We start from the raw sequence: 27673 nt of genomic DNA on the forward strand, positions 1-27673 counted from the left end.
CGGCGGCGTCGGCGCGAAAGCGAGGGCTCCCGCGAAGGAGAAAGTGGTCAGCGTCGTTAGGCGGTGCCCTTGGAAAACACCGCTTCTCGGAATGCCTGGCAGCGGGGCTCGCCTCTGGCCGCTGCTGTTCGCTATCGTGCGCCGCATTCTTCCGTATTCTGCTGGCGGCTGTCGCTACATGCTATGCGCTGTCTCGTGCCTTGCGAAAGGTGAGTAAGGTGACACACCTTGGCATACTTTGACGAATGGCCACCGTAATATTTAGGGTTAGCTTAACTCCAACTGTCGCAACCGCAAGAAACGATACAAAAGACTGATGAATGAATGAATGAATGAATGAATGAATGAATGAATGAATGAATGAATGAATGAATGAATGAATGAATGAATGCCGAAGTATGCTGTGAAACTAGAGCCAATTCAGCTGCTCGCTATACTTTAGCGGAGATTCGCTGGAAATAGCCTAAATTGCCTTCTAACTGCCAAATGGATTGCAAAAGACTAAAATTATTATGAGTACATGTACCCCAAGAATTTCATGTAGTGTGTAGTGTCGCACAAAAGTTTAGGCAGGAGAACAAGTTAGTATACTTTAGCGAATGGTCCCTAATAGTGGTCAGAGCTGAATTCCAACACTTGGAGGCATTGAAAAAGACAGAATACAAAAATGCATCGACGAATCACCTTGAAATAACAATAGTGTTCGCAATCGCATTTACCTCATTATAAAATTCGGCTGAGAAAATTTACACTGTCTACGTGTGGGAATGCAAAAGCATTGTTGTCTCTGGGTGCACTGACACCCAACAAGCCACACACGCGCGCGCTCGTATTACACCACCCGGAGCGCTGTACGACGACCAGTTGCACCACAATTTTGATAATAAACTCTTCTTGGGGAAAGGAAATGGCCCAGTAACTGTCTCACATCTCGGTGGACACCTCAACCGCGAAGGCATACAATTCAAGGTGCAAATGTTGTCGGCACGAATTCCTGTCGCAAGCCAGCCATCAACTTAACATGCAAGCCATGGGAAACGATAAATCCTATGTCATCACCCAGAACGCTCTATGAAAAGCGATTGCGTCATAATTTTGGTACGAATGCAATCGGGAAAGGTAGCGCCACAATGACGTCGGCTAGTGGGACGAACGACATGCATATGATTGCCTGAAATGGCGATGCTCGTCTTGTTGTCTGCGTGCTACGGCCACTTGATGACGCCACCCTATTTTTCATGCCATCGCTGGATTTTCTGCACAATCTCCGAGTACGCCCACTAACACAAGTCGCCAGATGTCCTCGTAATAGATCCAGTAACGCTGCTGCCTTAATGAATATGTTACTGACGAATACCGTCTTTCATTAGGGACCCATTGACGAGCTGAACAGATTTCACCAGCAAGACTTCGACATGTCGTTCAAACGGTCCTCCACGCTGTAAGAGAGGAGCTGTAATACTAAACATCGTCTTCCCTCTCTTCACGCTCTCCAACCGTGCCTCTCTCAAGATTGGAATATTTTCCATTCGCATTTCGAAACCGGAATTCAGAGTACCTCGATTCTTGACCATGACCTGAAACGTTCTGGGCGTGTGCAGTCGCGTTTCCTAGGTTCACTCTCCGTACGCCGATTCTGCTCACCTTGGTTGTGCTTTGCAAAAAAAGTAAAAACAGGCCTATAAAGATAGCCGCAATAGAACGCCCACTTGATGTATAATTTAGTTTTTATTTATTTAAGCGCTGGCTTTCTACAACAGCAATGCTGGCGTAAAGTGCGAGCACAGGAGAAGTGTCTCTGCAATGCGCACGAATAAGAAATGCTGCAGGGCAGAGCTGCAAAACAGGAATATTCCACCATATTAAATGGCTGAAACTCTTCCAACCTCTATTCGAATGGCGAGATTTGGAATCTCTTCTCGACATACCTCGCACTCCAATTCTCATAAACTCGAAAGAGCTCCTCTAGGCTTAAACACGATTTGGCAAAGAGGCACTACGTGCTATTCCATGAGCACTTAACTCAATCCCCGAACCTTGGAAAAATGGATAAATGCGTGAAATTCTTGGGGGAATATTTTTATGGCAGAGATAAAAACAAAACAGGTCATCTTCGACGCACAATCAGCTAAGATGAATAGGGACCACTATGGCAGTCCTGTTGAATATTTATTGTTTTTGTCATTATTACTGACACTTCGTTAGTATCCCGCCGCATCTTCTTCTGCCGTGGTTTACGCATTCCATGATGCCTTTGCATCGGCAGCCACTACAGTTCATGTAAAGCGACTTATCTCACAAACTTTTCGGAGAAATTTCAAAGACATGTGCCCTCTCTTGAGCGCCGGATGGCTCACATTTGAGAAGCACGGTGAAGCACACGTACCGCCAATCATCAAATGTTACTGCACCGCGTGCGGTCTGTATAAAATGTGGGAAAATTTATATTACTTACGCATACGACCTAAACGTCGCAACGTTAAATGCAGGTGTAGCAAACAACGCAAGGCAAGCTTCGATGGAATGAACTGTGTGGAACAAATCACCTCATTTCTTTCTTCAAATCGCTTAGAAAATATTGTGGCTTAAAAGTATTTTTGCCCAAATGAAGAACTCACACGAATGATCCCATTGTATTAGTCGAAGTTTTAAGAAAATGAGAAATTCTACTAATGAAGAAGGCATAGAATTTTGTTTCAGTTGCGTTCTGGTTGTGCAGTAGAGATTATTCTAACTTATGAAGTCATTTCGTTGCACCACGGAGAAGCCTTTTGAAGACAGTACGTCAGTAAACCTGGATGGGGTCATAATTTTATTCTAAGCAAAAAAAAAGAAAAACTAGTAGGTGATCCTCGGTGTATCATTTGAAAACGTTAGCAGCAAAACTTTCATTATATAAGAGATTGGCACATTAAACATCGTTATATCTGAGTTGATTCACTTAGGCTCTTTATATCTGAGGTTAACACATTACAGTTCGTTATATTCGAGATGACACACCGAAGCTCCTTATACCGCAGGTAGTACACTGCGTTCGTTATATCCGATATGGCCAGGCGTGATGGCGGACGCCATTACCGCTTGTACAGATGTTCGTAGTGCTAACGCATTAATAATTTGAAAGATCGCTTTTACAAAGTAACAATGCACAAATCTTGCTCATTTAAAAGAACGTACACAAGTTTCATATTTTTTTTCTAGACTGCACAGAAAAAGCATCATAACGAAAGCCCTTCAAATGTACCTCAAAAATTCAGTGAAGTACCTTAAACAGTTGCTGACAATTGCGACATAATACTCACGCTCAAAGACTGCGGAGCTCGGAGTATGTCCAATCAGAATACAGGTACGCCATTTTAAACTAATGGAGTCAGTGTTACGCTTAAGCTACGTTAATATTCGCCTTATCCCCACCCTAGTTCGAAGTAAAGTCATCTCCACACACTACGGCCATTCCAGGCTATAGCCTGGGGCAGTGGCAGCTTGCTTTTCTGCCTTTAGGAGCTCTTCCTGTGCAGTGGTGGATATCGCCCGAGGCAGAGTCTGTTCTCGTGACCTTTGTAATCCTTTCCGTGTCGCCTTGCTTATGTACTCTCTACGGTGCCGTCGACCCTGTTGGCGTTGCCTGCGGCTACTTCGCTGCCGTTTTTCTAAACTTATTTTTCTTCCACTCGCCTGAAACCCTTACTCTGTGTTTTTCCATTCCTTTTCTTGACGTGCTGCACAGCAGTTTTACGAGCTTGGGTGCAGTAAATGTTCCTTATTCTGCTTTAGGGGGTCATATCGAATGCCTGTGCCATTTCCGCATAGTTGCTTTGATATTCGTGCAGCAGTTTTGCGTTGTGTATGGCATTCACCTTTCTAGTGACCCCTGTAACTGTCAATCTTTATTTTGCCTTTCCCTTTAGACAACAGAAGGCGGTGTTCATCAGGAAAGGTGGTCATAGTGATCCAAAGTAAAAAAGTTGAATTAACTATTATTTAAAGTGACTGTTGTCAGCAGTAGTAGTGTCTGCTTTCGAAAGGGGATTCTAATTTGTACAAGTTCTGTACAAGAATGATTTGAAGGAGCAGTCACTTATGGCCTAGGCGTACCAACCTTTTTGTATGTGATCAGTTCTGGGTAGAATGCGTGACGACGGAAAAATGAATCATACAAGTACTTTTCTGCATATTTGCATGTCCATTTTCAAACCGACTAATTAACACAACTTCCAGCACAGGTTTTCCTTCTAGGCTCTAATTTTTCTTAAGTAATTGAATCGAAAACATCGGCAATAAAATAAAAGTTCTGGGTACCCTAGTTCCCAGAAGCGTTTGAATTTGGGTACAGCCCATAATACAGTGATGATGTACACCAGCCTAAGGCGTTCAATTCCCTGCTTGCCACCGTAGACGAACTTAGGTGGGTGCTGGAGACACAAATGGCGCAGTCCTTTCGTTCAGTTTCACTGAGCCCGAAACCTTGTGCATTTATTTAATTATTACATATTTAGAAACTGGCAGAAAGCCGATAGCCCGAGGTGCTGACTTTAAGGTGGGTCTGGCACTTCTCTGACAGAGAAAAACGCAAACTTTCATTGCAATGCAACAGCATTTTGTTCTATATATATAGATTAGTAAAAAAATGAAGTGAAAGAAACACAATTCACTGAGCACCCCTAGTTTTAAGCCAAGACCAACAATTACTCAACTCTGCAGCGGCCCTTTCATATGTTTGGCCATCTGTTCCCTTAGAAATAGTTGTAAATGAAAGCAGAATGACATGCCGCGCTAAGTTAAAAAAACAGAAATGAATCGAATAATTTTATCTTACTATGCTGTCGCAAGTGACGGCTGATGTTGCAATGATCGGGTTGGTATTTCTCAACCCGTGTTGTATACCTTTTCGCATGGAAAACAGGGCTGCGTCTGTAGTCCTTCTCTGCCTTCTTCTCTGGCGCTCCTTCCTCTTTAAACTCAGCGCTTTCAATCATACGGAGCTCGTAGTGAGAACGATTCGCAAACACCCCCAACCCTTCCGGTGACCGCTGATCGCTGCGGGCGACAACCAGCGTGTGGTCGAGCACGATCGGCTTTCAGCGCAGTGTCGGAGACACATGCGGGCGGTGTCGGACTGCTCGTGTCGCCAACGCTTCGAGGCGCCTTGGCGCTTCTCTCTGACGCGTGAGGATGGCGGAAGAACAAATATTCCAACACAACGTGCCCTTGCCACCGTGGCACCTCATGTCCGTCGCTGAGAGCGACAGAGTGATTCGGGATAGACCAGCTGTTCCGGACCGCGCCGGTTCGTCAAGAGGGCGTGTGACAGGCCGCCCCGCTACAGGTTTATCGACAGCGAACTCTTGCCCGTGCCCGACGCAGCAGGTGGCGGAGGAACGGCCGCGACGACGATGGTTTCTTCCGGAGAAGAAGGAGCCCGGGCATCTGCGCCACAGCCGTTTCACTTTCCTCCCTTCGCCCCTCCTCTTTCCCCCTTCGGCCAACACCTCCACGATTGCGTCACGGGATGACCTGGTCACAGGAACAACGCTCGCCTACTCTCTTCCGCGCGTCGTGCCTTCGCTCTCTCCATCGCCATCTTGCGCCCGCCGCTGCAGTTCAAACAACCGCCGCCTTCAAAGTCGATGCGTGCGTCGCGTTGTTTGACTTGTAGAGCATCGCGTTTTGAGTGAGGGATAACGTACAACGGGACGCCTCACTGACGTTTTGCCACGCTCACTGGTGTGCCAAGCGGATGTCCTTGTCTTGGGTACAACGTTGTCTTTGTTACCGTTTAAACGTGCCTGGCGTTAGTCACGGCCAGCTCGTTCCGCAACGGTCATAGTTCGGAGGTCGCACGGATATACACGTGCTGGAGGAGAAACCTATTACTGTTTGGAGGGGCAACAGGAAGGCAGGAAAACAGCAGATGTTTAGAGGTCAGCGCAGGAACGCTTGGGAAAGCCGTGGAGTGTCCGAATGAAAAAAGTGCATTACACAACTGCATTTACTTAGCTAAACTTATAATAAGGAGAAGAAAAATTTTCTTGTAATATGCAAACAAATCAATCGCAGAAAGCCGAAACTTTCATGAATGAGGGAGCAAAAAAGCCGGTAATGAAGGGTACCTATTAAGAACTAGTGTCTGTCATGTGGCGGGTGATCGCAACGCAACAGGAAGAAAAAGAATCGCATCTGCCGAAAACCCTCGAAAACGTGCAAACGTGGCTTGTGAGCAACGCCTTGGACCCTGCGGCATGCTTATCTACTACCCGAAACGATTTCAGGGCTGTCCTACGATCTCTGGTACTAGCCGACACTAGACGACAGGCGCGGCGCCTTGTTCTCCTCTTCAAGTAGTTACGTGGACATATTAGCTGCATGCAGCTAGCATCTTCGATCAAGCTTCAGCTACCTGGACGGTCCGTACAACAAAGCCGCGTTTTTGATGTGTCACCTTTCAAAATAAGCCGCGTTGTAGGAGTGATGTGTACGCACATGCCAAGACATCATGTGGTCTTGATATATTTCATCACGATTTTAAATCTTTAAGGCGAAAGCTAATGTGCTCGCTGAGACTATAACGCATTTTGACTCCTATTTTGTACCATTTATTGTCGTTATAGTCCTATGCATTGCTTTAATTGCACATTTCTCCTTCTTGTTTTATTCTTTTCATTGTTATTTTCTCGTGCACCACTGTAAACAGCCGATGGACGTTAGCGGGCACATCAGAATAAATAATTAAACCTCTACAACATTTTCAGTCCACAGCGATGCTCCCGGTATCAAGCAAAAGGCCAGCGTGTTGGTTCTTGAGCGACATTAAACATAAAACTATGCTTAATGAAAAAATATGCCTTACCAACCAGCACCGGTCAGAGTGAAGCGGTAAGGTGACACACGCGTTTGTTACTTCTTTACGAAATGCTACCGGTTACTTGCCAATGTGCCATTTGCCAATGTGCCAGATGCTCTCGAATGGAAGTACTAGCTACAGGCGAGCTTTTAAAGCTCGCCATACATATAGGACATACTTCGATCACGAGCAAACTGTCTAGAGACATCCGGCATTTCTTCCGGTTTCGAGATTGTTATTCACTTTCTTGATTAACTTGATTGCGAACGCGTTCAGTGCGACATGTGAATATAACGTGGTGTTCCTTTAGTCTCATATTCCACAGATAAACTCAAGCTTTCTATGACATTACACTTCTTGTATAAAGATAACGAAGGCACCGTGTTTTCAGATGAAATGTGCCGTAAACTTTTATAAATGGTCACATGCTGCATAAACGCTAGCGGCACCATGCTGCCACAAGTCCAGCATGGTACTCAACACAAAGCAATTCAATATGGAGGGATTATACATCATGCGTACGCACGTAAAAAAAATCGTCCGCACTGAAAGCTGCCTTAAAGTTATAACAAAAACTTCGGTGGCTTCTCTGTTCGATGCGGCTACCAGGCGGCTCTGCCCACTGAGCCGAGAACGTGTACCAGAAAAATGGTCTTGTGCAAGTTCTACATATCACACCCTCCGAGGAAGTCTATAAGACGACAAGGGTTTGAGGTTCGTACATCACACGGTGTGCATCCTAAGGAATATTTGAGTGGAGACACATTTGCCTGTTCAGATGCTTAATACCCGAGTCTACTTGAGATTGTACATGATCCTCGTGTGTTGTGAAAAGATGAGAGGCTCCAGAATAGTTTGTTAACGTCGAAACTTGGCCTGTACGTTATTACTCAGCTGTAGCTCATCTGAAGACAATAGGAGGAGGCAGAGCTGGACATAAACAGAACTTGCGCGTCCTCATTTCTCTCTATCCTTAGTCTTTTGTTGCAATAGAACTATGCTCCAGAATAGCATGCTGGTCTGAATATCTCTGGACTATAGCAGGTTTGTCCGCTTAGGTTTTGAGCGATAAATGACAGAAAAAGAAAATTCAGAAATTTTTGTCCCATCATGCCGTGTTTCGTCACTTATCCGAGGGCGCAGCATGCGAAGGTTAGAGCGAAGGCTACATTGTACGAAATGTCATCATTCCTCCTCCGAAGCACATCCGTAGAAATGATGTCAGCGTCGCAGAGCAGTGCACAGAAAGTCCAGCCTTATTTTAAAAGAGGTGACTCGATGACATTGAGGAATGGAATGTGTCTCACCGGTAGCTCGGTCAGACTGAAGCCTTTCAACGTCCATGTTGAAACGCTCATGCCGACATTTAGTATTGCGCGCAAGTTGCTCCTGTATGCATGGCGAAACGTACATTGCTGTCACCTCTGCAAGATACTAGAGGTCACTTACGCGCAGGTAGCTGATAATGATCTGGCAAAGGCTGCATTACACTGATGCAATACCAATAGAATTTGCTGTAGTGTTGGAACTTAGAGTGGCGGAAGTTTATCCCGCCGACGTTTAAATGCCAGGCACAATCCGGTCTTGATAACAGCAATCATTGGCTTTGGTGTGGAGGTGACAATGTGGCAAACGGTGTCACTGAGTAAAATAATTTTTTTTTAAAATCGGCCTAAGTTTGTTTCAAAATAATAAACGTTTTTTTTTTACGATTCCATGCTGCTTTTTTTATTAGTTAGTGATTGGTTCAATCCACGATACGCCACGGCTAAGCCACGCTGCAACCGTATTGAGCTTATTTATTATGTTGTTTTGGCAAGTGAAAGCAAAAGGTATGCAAAAGGAATGCACAGGTGCACCGAAAGTAAAACGGAGCAGGCGAGCGGTGGACGAACTGCGAAAAACCGCATGCCAGCGCGCTCTATCAGTAGATGCTCAGCAAAGAACGAGGGCGCGTCTTCACATCAGGCTGGCCCATCTAGTCTCGACGATCCGATGCTCGCCTTATCGTCGGGTCGAGAGAAGCCACGCTGCTACCATCACTGGGCGCATTTGTTTTTCAGTCCCGGACTGTCCGGGACTACTTGCGGACTCGAGTCCGGTATTTGTTTTTCTCGGGCAGCCCGAAAGCTCCGCCCACCTGCTTGCATCGCCATAGCAACGCGTTCGTTTTTAGCCTATGGCAGCCCGCGGGCTCCTTGGGGCTGCTGAGAAGGCAGCAGACGATAGCTGCTCGCCGCGCTGGCAGCCATATTAAGTTAGACTCCGTGTGCATTTTGAGTGCTTTTCGTGTCCCTGGAGGTCGATATCATGCGTTAAACCTTCACATGAGCTCCGTAGCTCCTCTCTGAGCCATCGCAAGACTTTTTGTTCTTGCATCTTCGTTTATTTTCTTGAAATCCACCGCACACGGACGCGCGTTCGGAGCTGCGAGCGCGTATTGTTTGCCCGTGTCGTCAAGAGGTTCTTGTTCGCTTGTTTTGCCACATGCTGTCTGTACGCTTACCTGAAAGCATCGCAGGTGAACCACTCGTATACTGGAGCAGCTATAGAGCTTGTTGTCAACATTTTTGCGGAGGCTTTCGACTATCCGCCTTTCCGCAACGAGTTGGGCTACTTTGTGCGAACTTCGCCGCAAGCAGTAGCGGCGAGCATACCTCCGAAGCTGAGTTCTGTAATGCACCTACGCTAAGCTGACAGTACAGTCTTTAAATCGACTCAGTATCATGATCGAGCGCACGGCGTTGCTTCGGCGTCGTAGTGGCCGTGGCTTGCATCGTCTGCTAGCAGATGACAGCGTCCTTGTACGGTAACCGAGGGGGAGCCCGACTCTGGCGCCGTGTTCGAAAGCAGCCTATGGCAAGTAGGTCATGTGACCATGACGCTTTTCCTGTCCGAGCGGAAGCCGAGACCTGCCAGCAAGTAGTCCGGGACTGGATAAACAAATGCGGCCACTGCTTGCCAGAAGCGCTTGCAATGCTTCAAGCAAGGGTTTAGTGTTCGCCCGCATCGTGCAGGAAAGCATGCCTTAGGCGCGTGCGCTTTCTGCTTCGTCAGGAATGCCACCATTTTCAGTCTGCGTGACCGACGCGGTTTGCACTTCACTTCGCGGCGAGTTTGCCAAGTGCGGCTGTAATTTCGCTTGGCTCTAGGGAACACATGAAAAAAACAATAACATGCATGTATGGCTGCGTTGTATTTATGATATAAATACATGCTCAAAATATAACCGATCGAGGACGACTCGAAGAGAGACAACCTTATTTTCTATGGAGATTTGTTTAACTTTGTTTTCCCAAGTCTAAGAAAGCCAATCTGTGCTGAAGCAAGTGGTCTTCAATTGCCTCAATTACTGTCCAGTTCAGCATTCATATCATAAAGAAAACGGAACCAACATATGCATGCTATTCCTTATTTCATACCGCACTTGCGAAACCGATGCAGAAGCGTTCATACTTTATAGCGCAATCAACTCGCCGCCGAGTGAAGCGCGAAACACGGCAATCACGCATACTGAAAATGGTGGCATTCCTGGCGACGCAGAAAGCGCACGCCGCCGATGGCCAGCTTTTCTGCAGATGCGGGCAAACAAACGCTTGCATGAAGCACTGAAAGCGCTCTTGGTGGGCATTGATGGCAGCGGTGCGGCTTCGCTCGTGACGGCGATAATTCGAGCATCAGGCATCGAGGTGGGTCTTCCGGATTTGCCGACGCACTCCGGCTCTTTGCTGCGCATCTGCTGATAGAGCGCACTGGCATGCAGTTTTACCATTTCATCCAGAGCTCGCGGGCTCCGTTTTACTTTTGGTGCACCTGTACAATCAGGCCGCAATGCAACACGAACAGCGCCTGTGAACTAAACAAAAATTTCAGCTCCAGTATACAACAAGCCTGATCCATATTTCTGGGTAAAGGGCCGACCGAATCATGTATTCATGAACCGGTTGTAAGCAAATATTCAGCCGCAAAGCAGAAAAGTACACCATATGCGTGTTCGCGTTTCATTGCGGCCTGAATGTACAGATCTACTCTTGCTGATTCATTGAAGTTATGAAATGTCGCGTAATAAATTCATGCTTTTAACAGGCTAGAACGCGTGGGAAAACACCTCTTATAATTCTGCGCAACGCAATGCTCAGAATTAGTTTGGTTTGGTTTGGTTTATTGGGGTTTAACGTCCCGAAGCAACTAAGGCTATGAGGGACGCCGTAGTGAAGGGCTCCGGAAATTTCGACCACCTGGGGTTCTTTAACGTGCACTGACATCGCACAGTACACGCGCCTCTAGAATTTCTCCTCCAAAGAAATTCGGCCGCCGCGGCCGGTATCGAACCCGCGTTTTTCGGGTCAGCAGTTGAGCGCCGTAACCTCTGAGCCACCGCGGCGGGGCCCCAAAAATAGCTCAAAATGCATAGTGTTAAGAGTCCCAAATTTACCTGATGCAATACATTTGTTCATTTCCTATGCTTTCATGTCCACTACAAAAAAAAACAAAAACATTTGCGCTCTTGAATTTTTGAACAAGACATCTTTTGAACAAGAATTTTTGAACAAGACATGTTTTGTGTATTATTATTACATATATGAAGCTCGGCTATAGTTATAGTGCTGGGCTGCTGACCCGAAAAACGCGGGTTGGATCCCTGCCGCGGCGGTAGCATTTCGATGGAGGCGAAATGCTAAAGACCCGCGTAGTGTGTGGTATCAAGTTCAAGTTTCAAGTTTAAAGTTTATTTAAAACGCACATAGTAATACAAATACAATAAAATCAGTACAGAAGGAGGTCCCATAGTACACGACTGTCGGGGGGACCTCCTAGAACAAATCAAGTGGGGTAAAATTGCAAAGAATGGAAGGCAGTGTATCAATTAGCATAAATAAACAATCTACAAAAAAAATTTACAATGTTATGTGTGAGAAACGGAACAAAAAGTATATACAGCAACAACTTTGAAACAATGCAAAGAAAATGAGACTTTAAACAAGGATTACTATTGTTTAGGCATGTGAACTACACAGGAAATTAATTAAGTACTCTTTAATGCGGTGATGAAATGAGTGAACAGTAAACGACTCTTTAATTTCACATGGCAAAGTATTCCAACAGGATATGCCGGCAAATATTGTGGTAAATTTTCCATAATTAGTCCTCACTTTAGGTAGCAGAAGATTATTACGCTGTTGAAACCTAGTAGAATTAGTATTTATAAGCTGATCAGGAAAGCCATCAATATGAGCATGATTATTAATTACCTTGTAGATAATGATGGATAATTTCACAGCGAATAACTGTTGGAGTGGAAGTATGCGCAAGCTATGATAAAGTGGTAAAGAGTGTGTTAGGAATGAACTGAATGACATGAGCCTGATGGCCTGATTCTGAAGGCGCTGAAGTCTTTCAATGCGAGTGAAATATGTATTTCCCCAGCAGGACAAACAGTTGCTAAGGTGACTGTGGATATATGCATAATATAATGAACGTAAGATGTGCGGTTGAAAGTATGCACGTGTTTTGATTATGATATGAATGCCGAAGGAAACCTTATGCATGAGTGATTGAACATGGAGATGAAACTTCAAGTGCTTATCTAAAGTGACCCCAAGGAATCTGAAAGATTCGGAAATATGCAGTGCATGCATGCTATCAAGTGTTAGTAATGGTGGAATATTTATGATTCTTATAGGAGAGTGAAATAGCATGAAAGTTGTTTTTTTGGGGTTCATTTGCAGCATGTTATTTTTGCACCACTGGCTGATATTATTTAGGTCTATGTTAAGTTTATGCTGAAGTGTGATGGTGGAGTTGTCTGAAGTATAAATGGTTGTATCGTCCGCATATATTACGCATTTTATGTGGTTTAGTGCGATAGGTAGATCATTAATGAATACTAAGAACAGTAACGGTCCCAGTATTGATCCCTGCGGAACACCTTGGTTTATAATCTGAGAGGTAGAAAAAGTGTCGTTTATAGCAATAACTTGTGATCGATTATTTAAATAACTGCATATGAACTGAAGACTTGGACCGGAAATACCAAAAGATTCTAGCTTATGAACAAGTATGCGGTGGTTAATTGAGTCAAAACCTTTTGTTAGATCGATGAAGATTGCTCCTACAATTTAGCCATTATCAATGGCTTGTTTGGCATTTTCAATGAAATTTATCAGTGCTAGTTCGGTAGAATAACCCTGTCTGAAGCCAAACTGTTGAGGAGATAAAAGTTTAAATGTAGTAAGGTAGTTCATTATACGCGTGCAAAAAAGCTTCTCAATTACTTTGCTGAAAAAAGGGAGAATGCAAATGGGACGGTAATTATTGATGTAGTTACGATCAACTGCCTTAAAAATTGGGATAATTTTACCAGTCTTCAGACAATCTGGAAACACACCTGCTATGAACATTTTGTTAATTATTATGGTGAGAACTGGGGATATGTCTTCTGAAATGAGCTTAACTTTAGAAGGATGAATCGAATCTAATCCTGCACCGGTTGTTTTGAGAGATTTAATGACTTGATGGACTTCTTCCGTTGACGTAGGACGTAAGTAAAAAGAGCGGGAGCAACGTGGCAAGGAAGGTAAAGTGGTTACGTCCTGTAAAGAGTGGGAAAAGTTAAAGTGCTGGCTAAAGGCACTGGCAATGTCACTAGGGTTATTATATGTTGCATTTTCATATCTTATCTTTGTGAGACACGTTTCACGACTATCACTGTTAAGAAATTGCTTAATAAGTTGCCAATTGCGTCGAGTGTCGTTGCCATTTTTTAGAACGCGATCTTGATAATAATTACGCTTAGCAAGTTTCAGTACCGCCGAAAGTGTATTGGAAAATTTTTTAAACCGAGATTTCAAAGCATTGTTAAAAGGCTGGGTTTTAAGCTTTTTGCGGAGATTATTTTTTTTTATTGATAGAACGGATCAGTGAGTTAGTAATCCAAGGATTTCTCGGTGTTTGAAACCACCGCACAGAAGTAGTATATGTGGGGCATTCTTCAATGCATGTGGCAATTTTATTTGAGAATTGTTCGAACGCTTTACTTGGGCATTCCTCCTCCAACTCAGAATTCCAATCGATCCGGCGAATAAGTTCGACAAATTGTTCGTAGTTAAATGATGCTTTGTTATAACTATTCACGGGTTTTTTTGTTTTTTGAACCTAGACATACAAAAATGGGATTATGATCAGTAATTGAGCAGTCAATTACTCCTGCTGTGTAATCAACATCCGTATTGGTCAGTATGTGATAAATTAATGTACATAGATGTACAAATTCTGTACATAGATGCGCATTGCGTCAATTTTGTTCTTTGCTTACTTTGTGAATGCTTGGGCTGCTGTTTCTCTTTTTTTGTATTTACCTGCATTTATGTGCTGTGTTGCTGTATCAACCCCCCCCCCCCCACTGTAATGCCAAATGGCGCTGTGGGTAAAAGATAAATAAATAAATAAATAAATAAATAAATAAATAAATAAATAAATAAATAAATAAATAAATAATGTATTCGAGCCAGCTATGTCTGATCGAGTAGGAGAAAGAATTAAAGAAGAAATGCCAAAGTTCAGCATACATTGTACATATTCAGAACAGCATGAGCTGCTAGGGTTGAGAATAGTGATATTTATGTCGCCCCACACTATTATGTTCTTGTTTTCATGTGCCAAGGTATTAAAGATTATTTGCAACTGCGAACAAAACTCGATATAAGAAGACGACGGTGAACGGTAAATGCAGGCAACTATAGTATTGCGGTTATTCAATACCAGCACAGAGTGCTCAAATTCTAGCCAAATGGATTCGCAGGGAAGTGCGTTAAATGAAATATCGTGGCGACGAGTATAGATCAGGTCACATCTGATAAACATGGCAGAACCACCACCACGACAACTGTCACGATTGCAGTATTCTGAGACATAGTTTGTCAGCCCGTATAAGTTTCCATCATTTTGCGATAACCATGTCTCAGACAGACAGATGAAGGAAAAGGAGTGGTCTAATAAAGTAAGTAATGTTACAAGGTCATCATAATGTTTGCGTATGCTCCGGATGTTAAGATGCAGTAATGATAGTGAAACCTGTTTGTCTTGGAATATAGATTTTGCTTGATGGTAAGAATAAACGCTCATGCGAATGTGATAGATGACAGAACAGCTGTAAGCGCCTACGTGAAGATGGCAAGGTCTGCAACACACGATATACGATAGACCTTGCTCTTATCAGCTTTCCTGGCTTTGATTGTGCAGTTATCGGTCCACAGGTACTTCCACTGCTTTTCCTTTTTGAGCTCGCGTGCACGCCCAAAAAGTCGTTTTCGTTCTGGAGTCAGATGGTCATTCACATACAGTGGGCCTTCCGAGCTTTGTGGGAACCCGATATCTGCTGTGGACAACCTAGCCTTCCTTGCTTTAGCACAGAACTCAATTTTCTTGTCTCTTGATAGGAACCGCGCGATAATATTGGTGTCTGTTTTGGCAGGAACGCGATGTGCAGTGTCGAGGTCACAGGGGTTGACAGGACAGCCAATTTTGTCACCAATGCCTTGAACAATCGATACGCAGCTTTCACCTTGCGTCGCTGGGACACCTTTTACCTCGATGTTATTTAGGCGTGAGTATTGCTCAAGATCAGACAAGCGTTGTGTAAGTTGTTCGTTTTTTTCTTTCAGTGCTTCGTTTTCTTCGGTGAGGGATTCGTTGTTTTTTTTCACTGTTTCGTACTGATCAGTGAACGTGGCTAGGGTTTCTTTCATCGCAGCCATTTCATCCCGCAGCGACTGAATTTCTTTTGCAAGCTCGGCACAAGACGGCATGGTTCAATCACTCCTAAAGTCAGTTTAGGCAGCAGTGGAAGCAGCAGAAGATTAGGTCAATACTTTAACAATGCGAACCAAATAATGATACACCAACCTGAATGAAGCAGTTGACAGGAATTAGTGTCTGTAGGGTCCGCTTTCCGCAACCACTGCTGCCAAAATGACGAGAAGCGATGCGTGATGCGTCCACTTATAGTAGGCTTGGCCGGTAGGTGTCAGGCGCAGCAGGCTGGTCCTGATGACCAGGCAGGTAGCTGTGCACGAGCGGTGGTTGTCGAGGGATCAGATCGCATGCAGATTCCGTCCAACGTCCAAGTCGCCGATTTCCTGAATGAAGCAGTTGACAGGAATTAGTATCTGTAGGGTCCGCTTTCCGCAACCACTGCTACCAAAATAAAGAACCCCAGATAAAGAACCCCAGGTTCACGATAAAGAACCCCAGGTGGATTAAATTATCCGGAGAGCTCCACTGCTGCCTCATCACCAAGTTACAAGTCACTACTTTGGAACACTCCCGTCCGTGATGTCTCCCTGCCAATGTTGTGTTGTTGTGGAAAACTTTTATTGTCCAACAGTTTTATTGAAGATAAGGACCACACCGCCTGGGCCGCTCTGTCTCAGCCCCCTTTACGGGGGAGGGGACTTAGGAGCGGCCCAGCCGCACGGGATGGTCGCATTCGATGCTGGCCGGGTTGGTTTCGCCGGCGGCCTCATCTGCCAGTTGGACGGCGGTGAGTTGGAGCTCAGGGTCCGAGCTCCGCAACAAGGTTTCCCATGCTTCCCTACTCCTAATGTTTTGCGCCCTGCCTGGGGAGTAAGCGCACTCCGAAATTATATGGTCGAAGGTTCCTCTCGTCCCACACGTTTTACATTTATCGTCCTCACAGTCCGATCGGATATGTTTATTTAGTACTCCCTGCCAAATGAGGCGTTTCTTGCGTCCGCAGTTCTTCATTGTAACCAAATTTTGTTTTGTTGGGGCTCTTTAGACCCTGTCGTGCTCTGAGATGAATATGGGGGGCCAGTGCACGAACCTACCTATTCGGATGGCAAAAGGAGCACTCTTTCGTGTATACAGTGCTGGGACGCCCTCATTCATCAGGCGCGCTGCTCTGTATTCGAAGCACTGTTGCCAAGCATAGCGATGCAAATGGACGACTGCTGGAAGCGCTGGCTCCAGCAGTATACTGATGACACCAGGTGTGCGCAGAGCTGTGTAAGCTCGCTTCCTTTCCGCGCCACGATAATTTGTGTATACGACCCAGTGGCGTGCGCAGTCGTTGAGCGTAGCGTCTGGGCCGCCCCCATCCAACGGGCGAAGGCAAATAATCCCGGCATCGGAAATCAAGGCTCACGTCGTGACGCTGAACAACGGAGGACCGAGAAGCGGCGCCTGAGCTGGACCGCCCGCCGTGTGCTTCGCTGGGTGCCGCCGCGCAAGCCTCTATCGTCACGCCTCGGCGGTGCTGGGAGACCACCGCTCGCTTGCACCGGCCGCATGTTTCTTGCCAGAGCCTCAAGGTGCTGCGATAAGTTCTGGACGTTTTCGTAACTGCTGCAAAGTTTCACAGAAACACAGCTTGCGTAAAGCACACTTTTTGAGTTGCCCATTTTTCTATTTTTTTTTTAGCTTCCCGCCAACATGCCGTCAGACAGGTTAAAGCGACGGCACCGAAGCGCTGACGCGAGAACTGCGAGGTTTATCTTAGGTACATTCCAGGTGACTTCTTGTTTGTCTGCAGCATACACAGTGACAGGTGGGCAGTGTATGCTGAGCGATTTATTCACGCGTGACGGCACAAACGGAGGCGAAAGAATGGTACCCCTTAACGGGTGAAAACCGTGTTGGTAGGGGCATTACTTCAAGCACTGATCCGAGAAAAGGATTCGAAACAGCGTGCATGTAGTTAGAATACCTGCGTTACGCAATATTCACAACCTCTAGGGACATATCTTTCCGCAATTTTGTCTTTCAAAATAACGCTTTGCTTCTTTGTCACCTTGCTTCACGTCAGTCTTGTCTTTCACATGGAGCTGGTGACTAACGATGCTTTGAAGTTATGACGCTTGTCTAACAGTGTGCAGCCAACAATAGCTCGGCATCATATGAACTGATCTTTAAAAAAGTCAGTGAGGATTACACCATCGAAAATGGAAACGATGAGCGTTGCTTGTAGAAATTGTTGTTTACCAGTTGCTGCATTTGCTTTGAATGCTGCGGACACGCATAAGTGGGTGACGTTTGCGTTAGTTTCTGCAGGGTTACAGTCAGTGCTCCATTGGTGTGGAAAACGTGTGGGTATGGGTTTGATCATTTTGTCGTGCAGCCCCTTTGCGGGCAGCGTCCTGGCAGAATCCGTACCCTGTTCGCCGCGCCGGACGTTTCTACCTCTTGCCTTCCACGTGCGTAAAGAGTCCGGAGCGTGATGCTCCGCCTCGGCTACATCCATAGCCCTCCCGCAGCGTAACCCATGTACCATGTCACATCTGGACGCTTTATCATAATTACTGTGGCTGCTACTGCGCAGGCACGCGGTATGCCACGTCGGGCAGTCATTTGAGGATGTTTTCTTGAAGAGCGTTTCAAAGCATTTGGCTGTATCTGATTACAATACAATACAGTACAACAGGTTACGGTAGAATATAATATAATGCATTAAATACACTAAAACAACACAGTACAACACAATGTAATAAAGTTTATTCGCCTGTTTTTCATGTACGTTAGTCTGCTGGTCAGCCTAATCACGAAGCGCTTGTTTGCTGGCCTAATAATGACTACCTAAGTACAAGGTGCAAGGCACCGGCTATGGGCACATATTGGTCACGTGGTCACGGGCACTTTTTGGCAACGAACACTACAACGCTTTCACCCTAATTAACAGCTAGCGCTCAAAAGAAGTGTTGCAAGATGTTTCCATTGCTTTTGCTGGTCGCCTTTTGGTGAGGTACTTTGCAACGGGGAGCGCATATCGTTACACACGACTCACCTTCGAATTCGGGGGCCAGACATGTTAACTCCGTTATCCTTGTGGTATTTGAAGAAAACTCATTTGCATGGTTCCAAGAACGATGTGGTTAAATTTGTATGAAAATTTTTGCTAAAATAAAGCCAGTGGCGTTCGTCTGTGAGTACTATCCTTTGAAAATATTTGCTTGCGATGCGATTCCAGACGAGAAAAACCGCGAAAACTTTTAGACCATAAATAAACCGGAGACGGCGACAAATTCCACCCAATTTGCCAACAGAAAGGTGTCAAAATTTTTCGGGCTTGGCACGTAATATCACTTGCAATATTTTTATCGGGCATTGATAGCAGTGATCTGCGTTTTGCGTGATGTTTTGATCCTGCAAATATATCCGATATTCATTGTTCATTGTAGATTTGGCGTTGACACTGAAATTTTATTTTTCTTTCACAGGCGATAGAGGGAGCTGTGACTAAAGACAGTAAGGTCTAATGAGGTCAAAGTTCCCCAGTAAAGTATAAAGAAGTGCGCAACACCTAAAGCGACACTTAACTGAGTCTTATAGCAAAGAAATTAATTGCAGGAAAGGAGATTTTTATAGCAAATAAATTAAATGTATGCCGTTACAGTACATGCTTAGTCCACGACCAGCGAATCACGACCGAACCGAGCTTTAAGATAGTAGCTTTCGTTCATGCTTGCAAATGCATATGGCATTGTAAAACTTTTTCATAGCATTTTCCAAAACATTCAAGCAAGTAAATGCAGAAAACACCTGTTAGGGGCACACAACGCCAGCCAAAAAATCTGGCAGTAACACTGTGACGGGCATACTGATGCATTAACAGGTCACGAGGTTATTTTAACTTACTTTCTACTGATTTACTGTCTATGATACGGTATGCGTAAGCACAACCAGTATGCAATATAAATCCAAATGAGCACAACAAACCAAAACCGGAAATTTTAATAAGCATTATGAATACAGCTACCTGGGACAACCTATTGCAATTTTATGTGGTTTTTATAAAAAAATTACACTTTAAACCCGTCTTTTCTGCAGCTCATTTCTTTTACATGGAAGGAATGATACCTTCTCGCTGATGCACTGTAAGGCTAAAATAAAAAAATTCTAACTATCATTGTAAGCTTTGCAAATAAATACGTTGTGGAAGAACTCTAGCCAAGGATCTTTCTGCTTTTGTGAAGTGAATCCTACTCGAACGAATGCTTAGTTCTTTAATGTAGCCAGCGACGAGGAAACGCTGGTGGTTCACTAACACTTTTATCCGATCTTTAATCGGATATTTTCATCGCATGGGCATAGCACAACTAAGCAGCAGCGGAATAGTTACGCAGCCCGCACGCGCTTGGTACATGTTACTTTTTGAAACAGTAATGCGCATATAGCAACATCTCCCATGGAGATTCCTTCGATGAATTAGTGATCCCCACCGCAATAATTCACAGCTCCGCAACGTACTATTACGCTGGAATGGAAGATCCGTCTGTGGACATGTTGCGGTTGCTGGCAATGATTTATTACAAGCCGATTACAAGTGTAGACCCTCTTCTCTATGATTAGTGCTGTCGATAAGCGGTCACTTAGTTGCATCATTTACTTTCATACTTCGCGGAACAGCCAACGTAAGCCTCTCGTTGCGAAGGGGTTAGAGGCGGAAGTTAGTTTCCCAACTGGCTCTTTCCTTCAGAGGTGATAATCAAGAATCTAAACTGAAAATAAGACAAGTCTTCTAATGCAGACTTCGGTTCGCATATACAGAAACGGATAACTCTGTGCCCCTCCGACCTGTCTGTCGCATGTATCCTTGAACTTATATGCCTCTTCGAGCCCAGAGGGAGAGAGAGAGAGAGAGAGAGAGAGGTTGTGGCAGCTATTGTAAATCATGTCAAGGCGCCCCACTTTAACAAAATTCCTGCAGCATATTTGTTCAATGGTTTGGAAACTTAGTATCTTATTGCTCAGCATTACTAAATGAGTAACTTTTCAGAAAAGCTCCTCGCAACCTCCGTGAAAGATAAAAAGATAAAAAGTAAAGGCAGCCACGCCTGTTATGCTTGTTTATTGACGAATAAAATGCAGAGTTCGAACAACCGGCTACGCATTCTAAGCGGCACAGACAAGGAATCCGCTTCGTTCTTTCACGAAAGACATTCAGGCGAACGTTTTCTCCTCGTTTTGCAGCTCGGCTTTCATCGTCAGGTCATCAAGATCGCGAGGGTCCATAGAAGGTAACGACACTGCATCCGGCAGGTTCCTTCGGGCGTTTCCCGTGAGAGGAGGCCGGGGAGGGCAACGCGTATTTTAGTATACATGCACGAATCTTCGGTCTCTCGACAACGACAGCGTTTCGTTTTATCGCTGGCCGGGCACGTACTACTACACTCCTGCGCGGGGTGAAAGCGGCAGAACAAGCAGGCGGAGACAACGGCGGTGGCGACGCGAAGGGGGTCTCCACTCCCGATACAGCTCCGGCGGCGCTAAGCTCAGCGTACTATACCGTCCGGAAAAGTTGCGGAACGGCAGGTCGAGATAAAAGGGCGCACTCTCGGAAGAAGGGACGGGAGGGAGTTCACTTCGTTGCGCAAGATCGCGGTCGTGACAACGCGCACATAACAATTGACCTGCGCCTCGGCGGCGACGGTGGAGGATGCTGCCAGGGTTCTCTCCTTGTCTCGTCTCTGCCAGATAGAAATAGAGAGAGAGAGAGTTTGTGCGTGTATGTGCGCATGAGAGAGAGAGAGTGAAAGAGAAACAAAGAAAAGGATCTAGGAATCACAGGGCCCATTAATGCAGCCGAATCTCCCCCCATCCCCCGGGCAAGGCTGCCTGTAATCCTCAAAGCAGGTGCTTCTCCCGAAGAGCAAATTAAGTCAAGGGAACAAGTGGCACACCGGATGCGCGGAATATTGATGGCGTATTCACGGCAACGCGTCGTCTTCGAGAGAGGCGACGGCATTGGGGAGCCATTACGAGGGTATAAAAGCCCGTTTGGCGGGCCTCCCACGACACAGTTATCTGGTGCAGTGAACGTGAGACAACCACACCGCACACAATGCTTGGAAAGGTGAGTGCTCAAACGACGGCTTCTCCGCAAGATGTCCGCTACGGCAACGGCGAGAACGACGACCCGCTTGCGATCTACCACAAACCAGTGCTGCCTGTCTGTTGAAGCGCCCGTGACGTTCGACGCTCCGACCGTGATGTGACAGCGGAGATTTTGATTTTCAGCGAACGGTGTCCGTACCCCTTCGTCGCATTGTTTTATTTAACCAGGAAGGACCTAGAAAGGTGCTGGTGGTCAGTCACGTTATGTTAAAGTTCAGTTAGAGGCTTTAGAAGCAGACATTCGCTAGAATAGGCTTAGATTAAGTACTACTCCGTGAAAGCTCGTTTAAGTTTAATAACAAGGACCTAAACTTTCCGCTTCGCATCTTTCATTCCTTAACAAGCCACATTAACATCTTAGTAGCCAAACTATGTATTCGCTTACAGGCGTTTATATCAAACCTTAGAATGGCTCCCAGAAATGTAAATTGACACAATTGTTGAGATGTTTGCGATAAAAAAAGAAAGTATTGTTTAAAGCAAGCAGGTAATGAAATCTTAATCAACCTCCTTTTTAATGACCATATGTTCACGGAGACAGTTCTGCCGCAAAGTATTAACGATCGAATCAGTTCATCTGCTAACGGTTTTGAAGAAACGCTAGTTATTGAACAAGAGTTTACTGAAGTAACGAAACAGTCTCGAGATGTGAATGCAATATCTGGCATAATAGAACATTGCATAGAGCCTGTCCAAAATGGTTTTCTTAAAATAGCACTGAAGAGGCCAGACCCACAGCTCCGTTTATCTTCATGGAAGTCATACGAGTAGCATCCCTTAAAAACAGACAAAATCAAGGGGAAGGTGACGCGCGACTAAGAGCAGCCAACAGTGCTTCAAACACTTTCAGTAATAGTGCGGATCGAAATAACGCCACTTAAGTTTGGGCGTCTTTTTAAAAATAGCTATTCGTAGGGACGGCAAAAGAGAAGCCTACGGTTATTGACCAGATGAATTGCTTAGTACTCATTTTCAGAGTGAAAAATCAACAGCTTCATTGGCTTTGAATTTTACAATTTGTGGCCGCCGCGGTGGCTCAGTGGTTATGGCACTCGACTGCTGACCCGAAAAACGCGGGTTCGATCCCGGCCGCGGCGGTTGAATTTCAATGGAGGCGAAATTCTAGAGGCCCGTGTACTGTGCGATGTCAGTGCATGTCAAAGAACCCCAGGTGGTCGAAATTTCCTGAGCCCTTCACTACGGCGTCCCTCATAGCCTAAGTCGCTTTGGGACGTTAAACCACCATAAACCAAACTAAACCAGTTTTACAATCTGTGATATACATGACATCCTAAATAACTGCTTGAAAACATAATTGCAGCGCCTTAATTCTGACAGCGGTTAGTATTCACGTGCATATTTTTTCTGCAGACTCTGTGCTGGCTTCCTTTCCTATTATTTAAAACACTGCATTTCAGGCATCGATCCTAAACAGAGTTTCTAGAGATGACGGTTTCTACTGCAGGGCAGTAGAGGAGGAGAAGGAAAAACATTTATTAAAAACATAAATATTCGGTGGGTTCGGTAGGAAAACCCATTGGTCACTATCATTATCTGGCCACTCTCAAACAATTATTTCTGGCCACGGGGACTGCGGCTATGAAGGGTTGCCTCCCAGCGCTCATATGTCGAATAGGGGTTGCTGTCCAAGTCTTCTTTTTTTCATTCCAAAACTGTGTGAAAGAGTGTGTCAACTGCTCCACAGAAGGGCAGGACGAATCGTATGTGTCTGGGTACCATTCACTGATTAAGTATACATTGGGCAGAGTGTTAGTTTGCAGTCGACTGATTATGTGCTCTTCAAATTTGGTAGGGGTATTCGGTGGAAGAGGATATTTTCTTTTTATGTAAACCCTCCTGTTTTGATAGACCAAGACCATTTTGAATTTTGTTTCCTTTAAGTTAACCCTTTGGTTCCGTACCTATGTCGTCCAGGGCTCCCTTCAGGAGGCACACTTCAGCACCGGTCGCCACCGTTCAGTAGCGCAATAATTTTTTGGAATCTCGAAACTCACTTTTTTTTTTCCAATGCCCTTGTAAGGCAGAGTTGAGCACTTTGCCACCTCGATACCTTATCAGAATTTTCTATTACGGGCGCTCGAACGCGCTTTTTGTCAAGGGCTACCTCATTGTTTACTCGATACAATGCATAACAGCTGAAATTAAACCATGCATTCTTATCTCTTTTTTCCCCTCATTAAGGGCGTGAAATCGTGCTGACAGTTCTGGCCCCTGAGGAATTAAACTGCGTCTTTAATTTTTTTTCCCCCTCAATGGCCCTTATCACCTTCAACTCATCACTCGTATTTATTATATTTTTCAGCACTGCTGCCATGCATGCACAATATATTTTCGAGAGTCTAGCTATACCGTTTCTCTCCGTACAACACAAATTATTAGGTGTTTTAATCACAGACATAATGGTGACCATTACTGAAGAAATGAACGCTGGCGCAACAAGAACACTAACAAGAAAGGGACACCAAATGCGCACCGCATGCGCATGTGGTGTCCCTTTCTTGTCAGGTTCCTTGTTTCGCCAGCGTTCACTTCATCATGCACCAACCATGCAACAACCATTAGTTTTTGTAAGGCTTCACTCTTTCTTTTTAAAGTGCTGCTGCTAAAATAGCACCGTAAATGTACATGTTGTCCATCCAAGAGCTAATTAAGCAAGACATAGGTCACAAGAGTAAAAGTATTCATGTACCTACTTACAAACGCATATCACATTATCAGAATATGGCGATTCACAAAGGCTGCAAGAGCACGTGATCGTGCTGATGCGTTTACCGGAATTTTTGCTAACACATTGCTAAAATTTTTTCTCGCAGCTCGTGTTCCTGAGCCTCGTGGCCTACGCCATGTCGCAGCTGATTTACACGGGGGCACCCGTCTTCGTAAGTACATAGAAAAGTCACTTCCGCTGCAGCGTAGTAAATGAGTTATCCCTGCATTGTTATCGCCACTATGTTTACACTTTTAAATTGCAAACGAAAGAAAACAATCGATTAAAATACGGCATCGCGTCCGTAAGTCAAACCGCAGTATAAAAGCAAATGGCAGGCCCAAGCAGAGGAGGAATAATAACAGCTAAATATGCGTTGTTCTATAACGTCCCACTTTCAAATACTCTGCTTATAAGCCAGAAATGTGCCGCTGTTTTGCCTGTATAGTAAGGTGCACCACTTTTTAGCGCAGCCGTGGTTACACGCAACTTTCCGGCACTGTTTTTCTGTATCTGCATTCCGAGCACACCTTAGAAAAATCTGTGAGGAGGCATACCTTTAAAGGTCGTGCACCGAGTGATTTATGAATATATAATTTCTATGCCCAAAGTTTTCATTGCTGTGGTCAGAAGCTTTAAAATAGGTCTCATCTCCTGGAAACGTATACGAGTTGAAGGATGAGTAACCCGTTGTCAAAAACAGTTTAAAAGATCGCGTTGCCACCTACTTAATTCAAGTTATACAATTACCATGGAGTTCTATTGCATACGTAAGGTTAACGACGCTTCGGTACCGATTTTGGCATTACCCGCAGCTTCATACAGCTCGGGGTCACAAATTTGAAAGCAGAAATAAAGTAGCCTGCAGTCGCTCCCGGTGTGCCGTACAACGAAAAACAATCCTTGCAGTAATTCTTTATAAAAATAGTTTATAGAGAGTCTATAGACTTCTTATTGACTATTTCCCGCCTATAGATATTACTTTTGTGCAGTCATTATCCATAGCCACTCTATAGACAAGTCTACTAAAAGTGTATGGCCATAAATCTATAGATTGTGTATAGAGCTGTCTATAGCATTTGTATTGCCTATGACCTCTCTAGGATTTGTCTATAGAGAGCCTATAGACTTTACAGACAGATGTCTATGGACAGTATATAGACTGTCTAAAGAAAATTTTGTAAGAGACACAGGAAAGTCGAACACGCTGATAACAAAAATGACATATGTGTTCTGCAAAGCACTACGCCGCGCCAGCCGTGCTGTGCGAGTATCGCTGCTCTAATATAGTCATTGTGCTGATCTTTTTTGCTCGCGACTGTATGTCTCGTAGAGCAGCACCATCCTGTGTCCACGTTCCTTTGGGCTGTGTTTGTGTAACCGCCACAGGAGCTGCTTAATTAAAGAAAAAAAAACATTTTAAAGGTGCGCTTAGCAGAAATGCATTCCGTGAAAGTACATTACGATGATTCAGTGCCAAATGCATTCTTTTTTCCGTTCATCACTGGAAGCTTCATATGTGACGTCACAATTCATATCCAGGAATCAATGTAGTTTGTGGCTCCGTGATCAAAGACACGGCTGACCAATAACAAAAAGGCAAAACAACATGCAGGGAAATAAATAGTTGTAAAATACGGCATCTCCCCTATAGCCACTTGAACTTTGATGGAATCTAACCAGTTCCCTATCCATCGTGAACACGCAGGAGCCGGCGCAGCCGTACCACTTCGGCTACGACGCGGTCAACCCCGTGGAGGGCTCCCACCACTACCACGAGGAGACCAGCGACGAGACCAACTCGCGCACGGGCTCCTACGGCTACACCGACGCCTTCGGCGTCTACCGCCGCGTGGACTACGTTGCCGACGCCGGTGGCTTCCGCGCCAGCGTGTCCACCAACGAACCCGGAACCGCGCCCAGCGCCCCGGCCGACGCCTTCTACTCCAACCCAGTGCCCGCCTCGTAGGCTCGCCGCAATAAAGGAACACCAGCGCACCAGCGAAAAAACACCGCTCAGAGTCGAGTGCATACCGCCGCGAACGAACTCTTCGTCTTCGTCTAACACCCATCGTCTTTCTCTCGCTACTGATGACGGTACCTTGGCGGTCTTTATATTGTTTGAGTTCCTCTCCTCTAAATTATCGCTTCTAACATATTTAAGTCTCTTACAAATGATCTCGCTCTTTCCGTTCACGCTACTCTTTACGTTCGCATACAAAAAAGTAATATGCTGTCCGTTATTCTACTTATTTACATCGTTATAGTCCCGTATTGTTACAAACCTAGTTTAGTGCTGCTGTCTAAAAATAGTCGCCTCGTCTTTCGCTATTTTTTCTTTAATCTCCAGTCTTTAGGCCACGGTTGCTTTCAGAAGTGTTACTTTACAAGGCACTTCTGTCCGTCTGTGTATGATTCAGTGCATTCCCCTAATATTGCCTGCAACTCGACCAGTAAGCTTAGTTCTTTTTTTTTAGTGCTTCATTTGTCTTGAAAAAAGTCACATTCACAAAGGTTTAGATGTTAAGTGTCTGTAGGCAGATAACTTCGGTATTTCCCTCTCCCTTCCGTGCTTCATGCCCTTCCTCTAACTAATCAAACTCATCGCAAAGCTCCCTCGTAACTTTCAGCAAGCTCACCCCTCCGGAATTACCTTTCAGTGCAACTTAACGCTTTTTTTTGCTCACCTGCCGCCTTGAGCGGATGCAGCAAGATATTGCGAAATTGAAAAGGATTTTTGTTTGAAAATTGTGAAACAAAGTTTTCCTACGATATTTGTCACCTAAGCTGAATAAATTTCATGTAATTCAAGTTGCGGAAAAAAAACCTAACCGTGACTGTCGTTGCTTGCAGACAGGCTGCTATCATCAGCACCTATCGGTGCTTTTGGAGGCACCAGTGCTGTGAACAGCAGGAGCTACTGTTATACTGTGGTGCTGGAACGATAACTTAAAGGCTTACGGCTGCGCCCATGTTCAACCAAGCTGTAGCCAGCACCTGTATTAATTTTAAGCACTGTCTGAGAGATCACTTGTTTCTTGCATTAGAAAAGCGTTGCTTAGACTAACAACTGCGCTATTACTAGTGCCACGGTGAAACATGTCCAACATTCTGGGACAAAAACTTTGAATACTGAAAAATTGCAATGTACCATCATGGAAATATTGAAAATAATGATCCATTCACACGATGTG

At 44.9% G+C, this 27673-nt stretch overlaps 1 protein-coding gene across 1 annotated transcript; it reads left to right on the forward strand.

Annotated features, from left to right (window-relative positions):
- The first annotated feature begins 77 nt into the window (after positions 1-77).
- On the forward strand, positions 78-27290 carry LOC149342135 (cuticle protein 10.9-like). Its single transcript, XM_089542116.1, has 3 exons — positions 78-209; positions 24586-24651; positions 26188-27290. Exons 2-3 carry the CDS (start codon positions 24616-24618, stop codon positions 26446-26448), a joined length of 297 nt encoding a protein of 98 aa, XP_089398242.1. The 5' UTR covers positions 78-209; positions 24586-24615; the 3' UTR covers positions 26449-27290.
- Positions 27291-27673: the final 383 nt, after the last annotated feature.

This window comes from Amblyomma mixtum, chromosome 5, assembly GCF_055824585.1.
Source record: "Amblyomma mixtum isolate Tamu chromosome 5, ASM5582458v1, whole genome shotgun sequence".
In the NCBI taxonomy this organism is placed as follows: domain Eukaryota; kingdom Metazoa; phylum Arthropoda; class Arachnida; order Ixodida; family Ixodidae; genus Amblyomma; species Amblyomma mixtum.

Coding starts and splice junctions, on each gene's coding strand:
- LOC149342135 (XM_089542116.1), top strand. CDS start 24,616: ATGTCGCAGCTGATTTACACGGGGGCACCCGTCTTC. Junction 24,652..26,187: donor ACACGGGGGCACCCGTCTTC/GTAAGTACATAG, acceptor GTGAACACGCAG/GAGCCGGCGCAGCCGTACCA.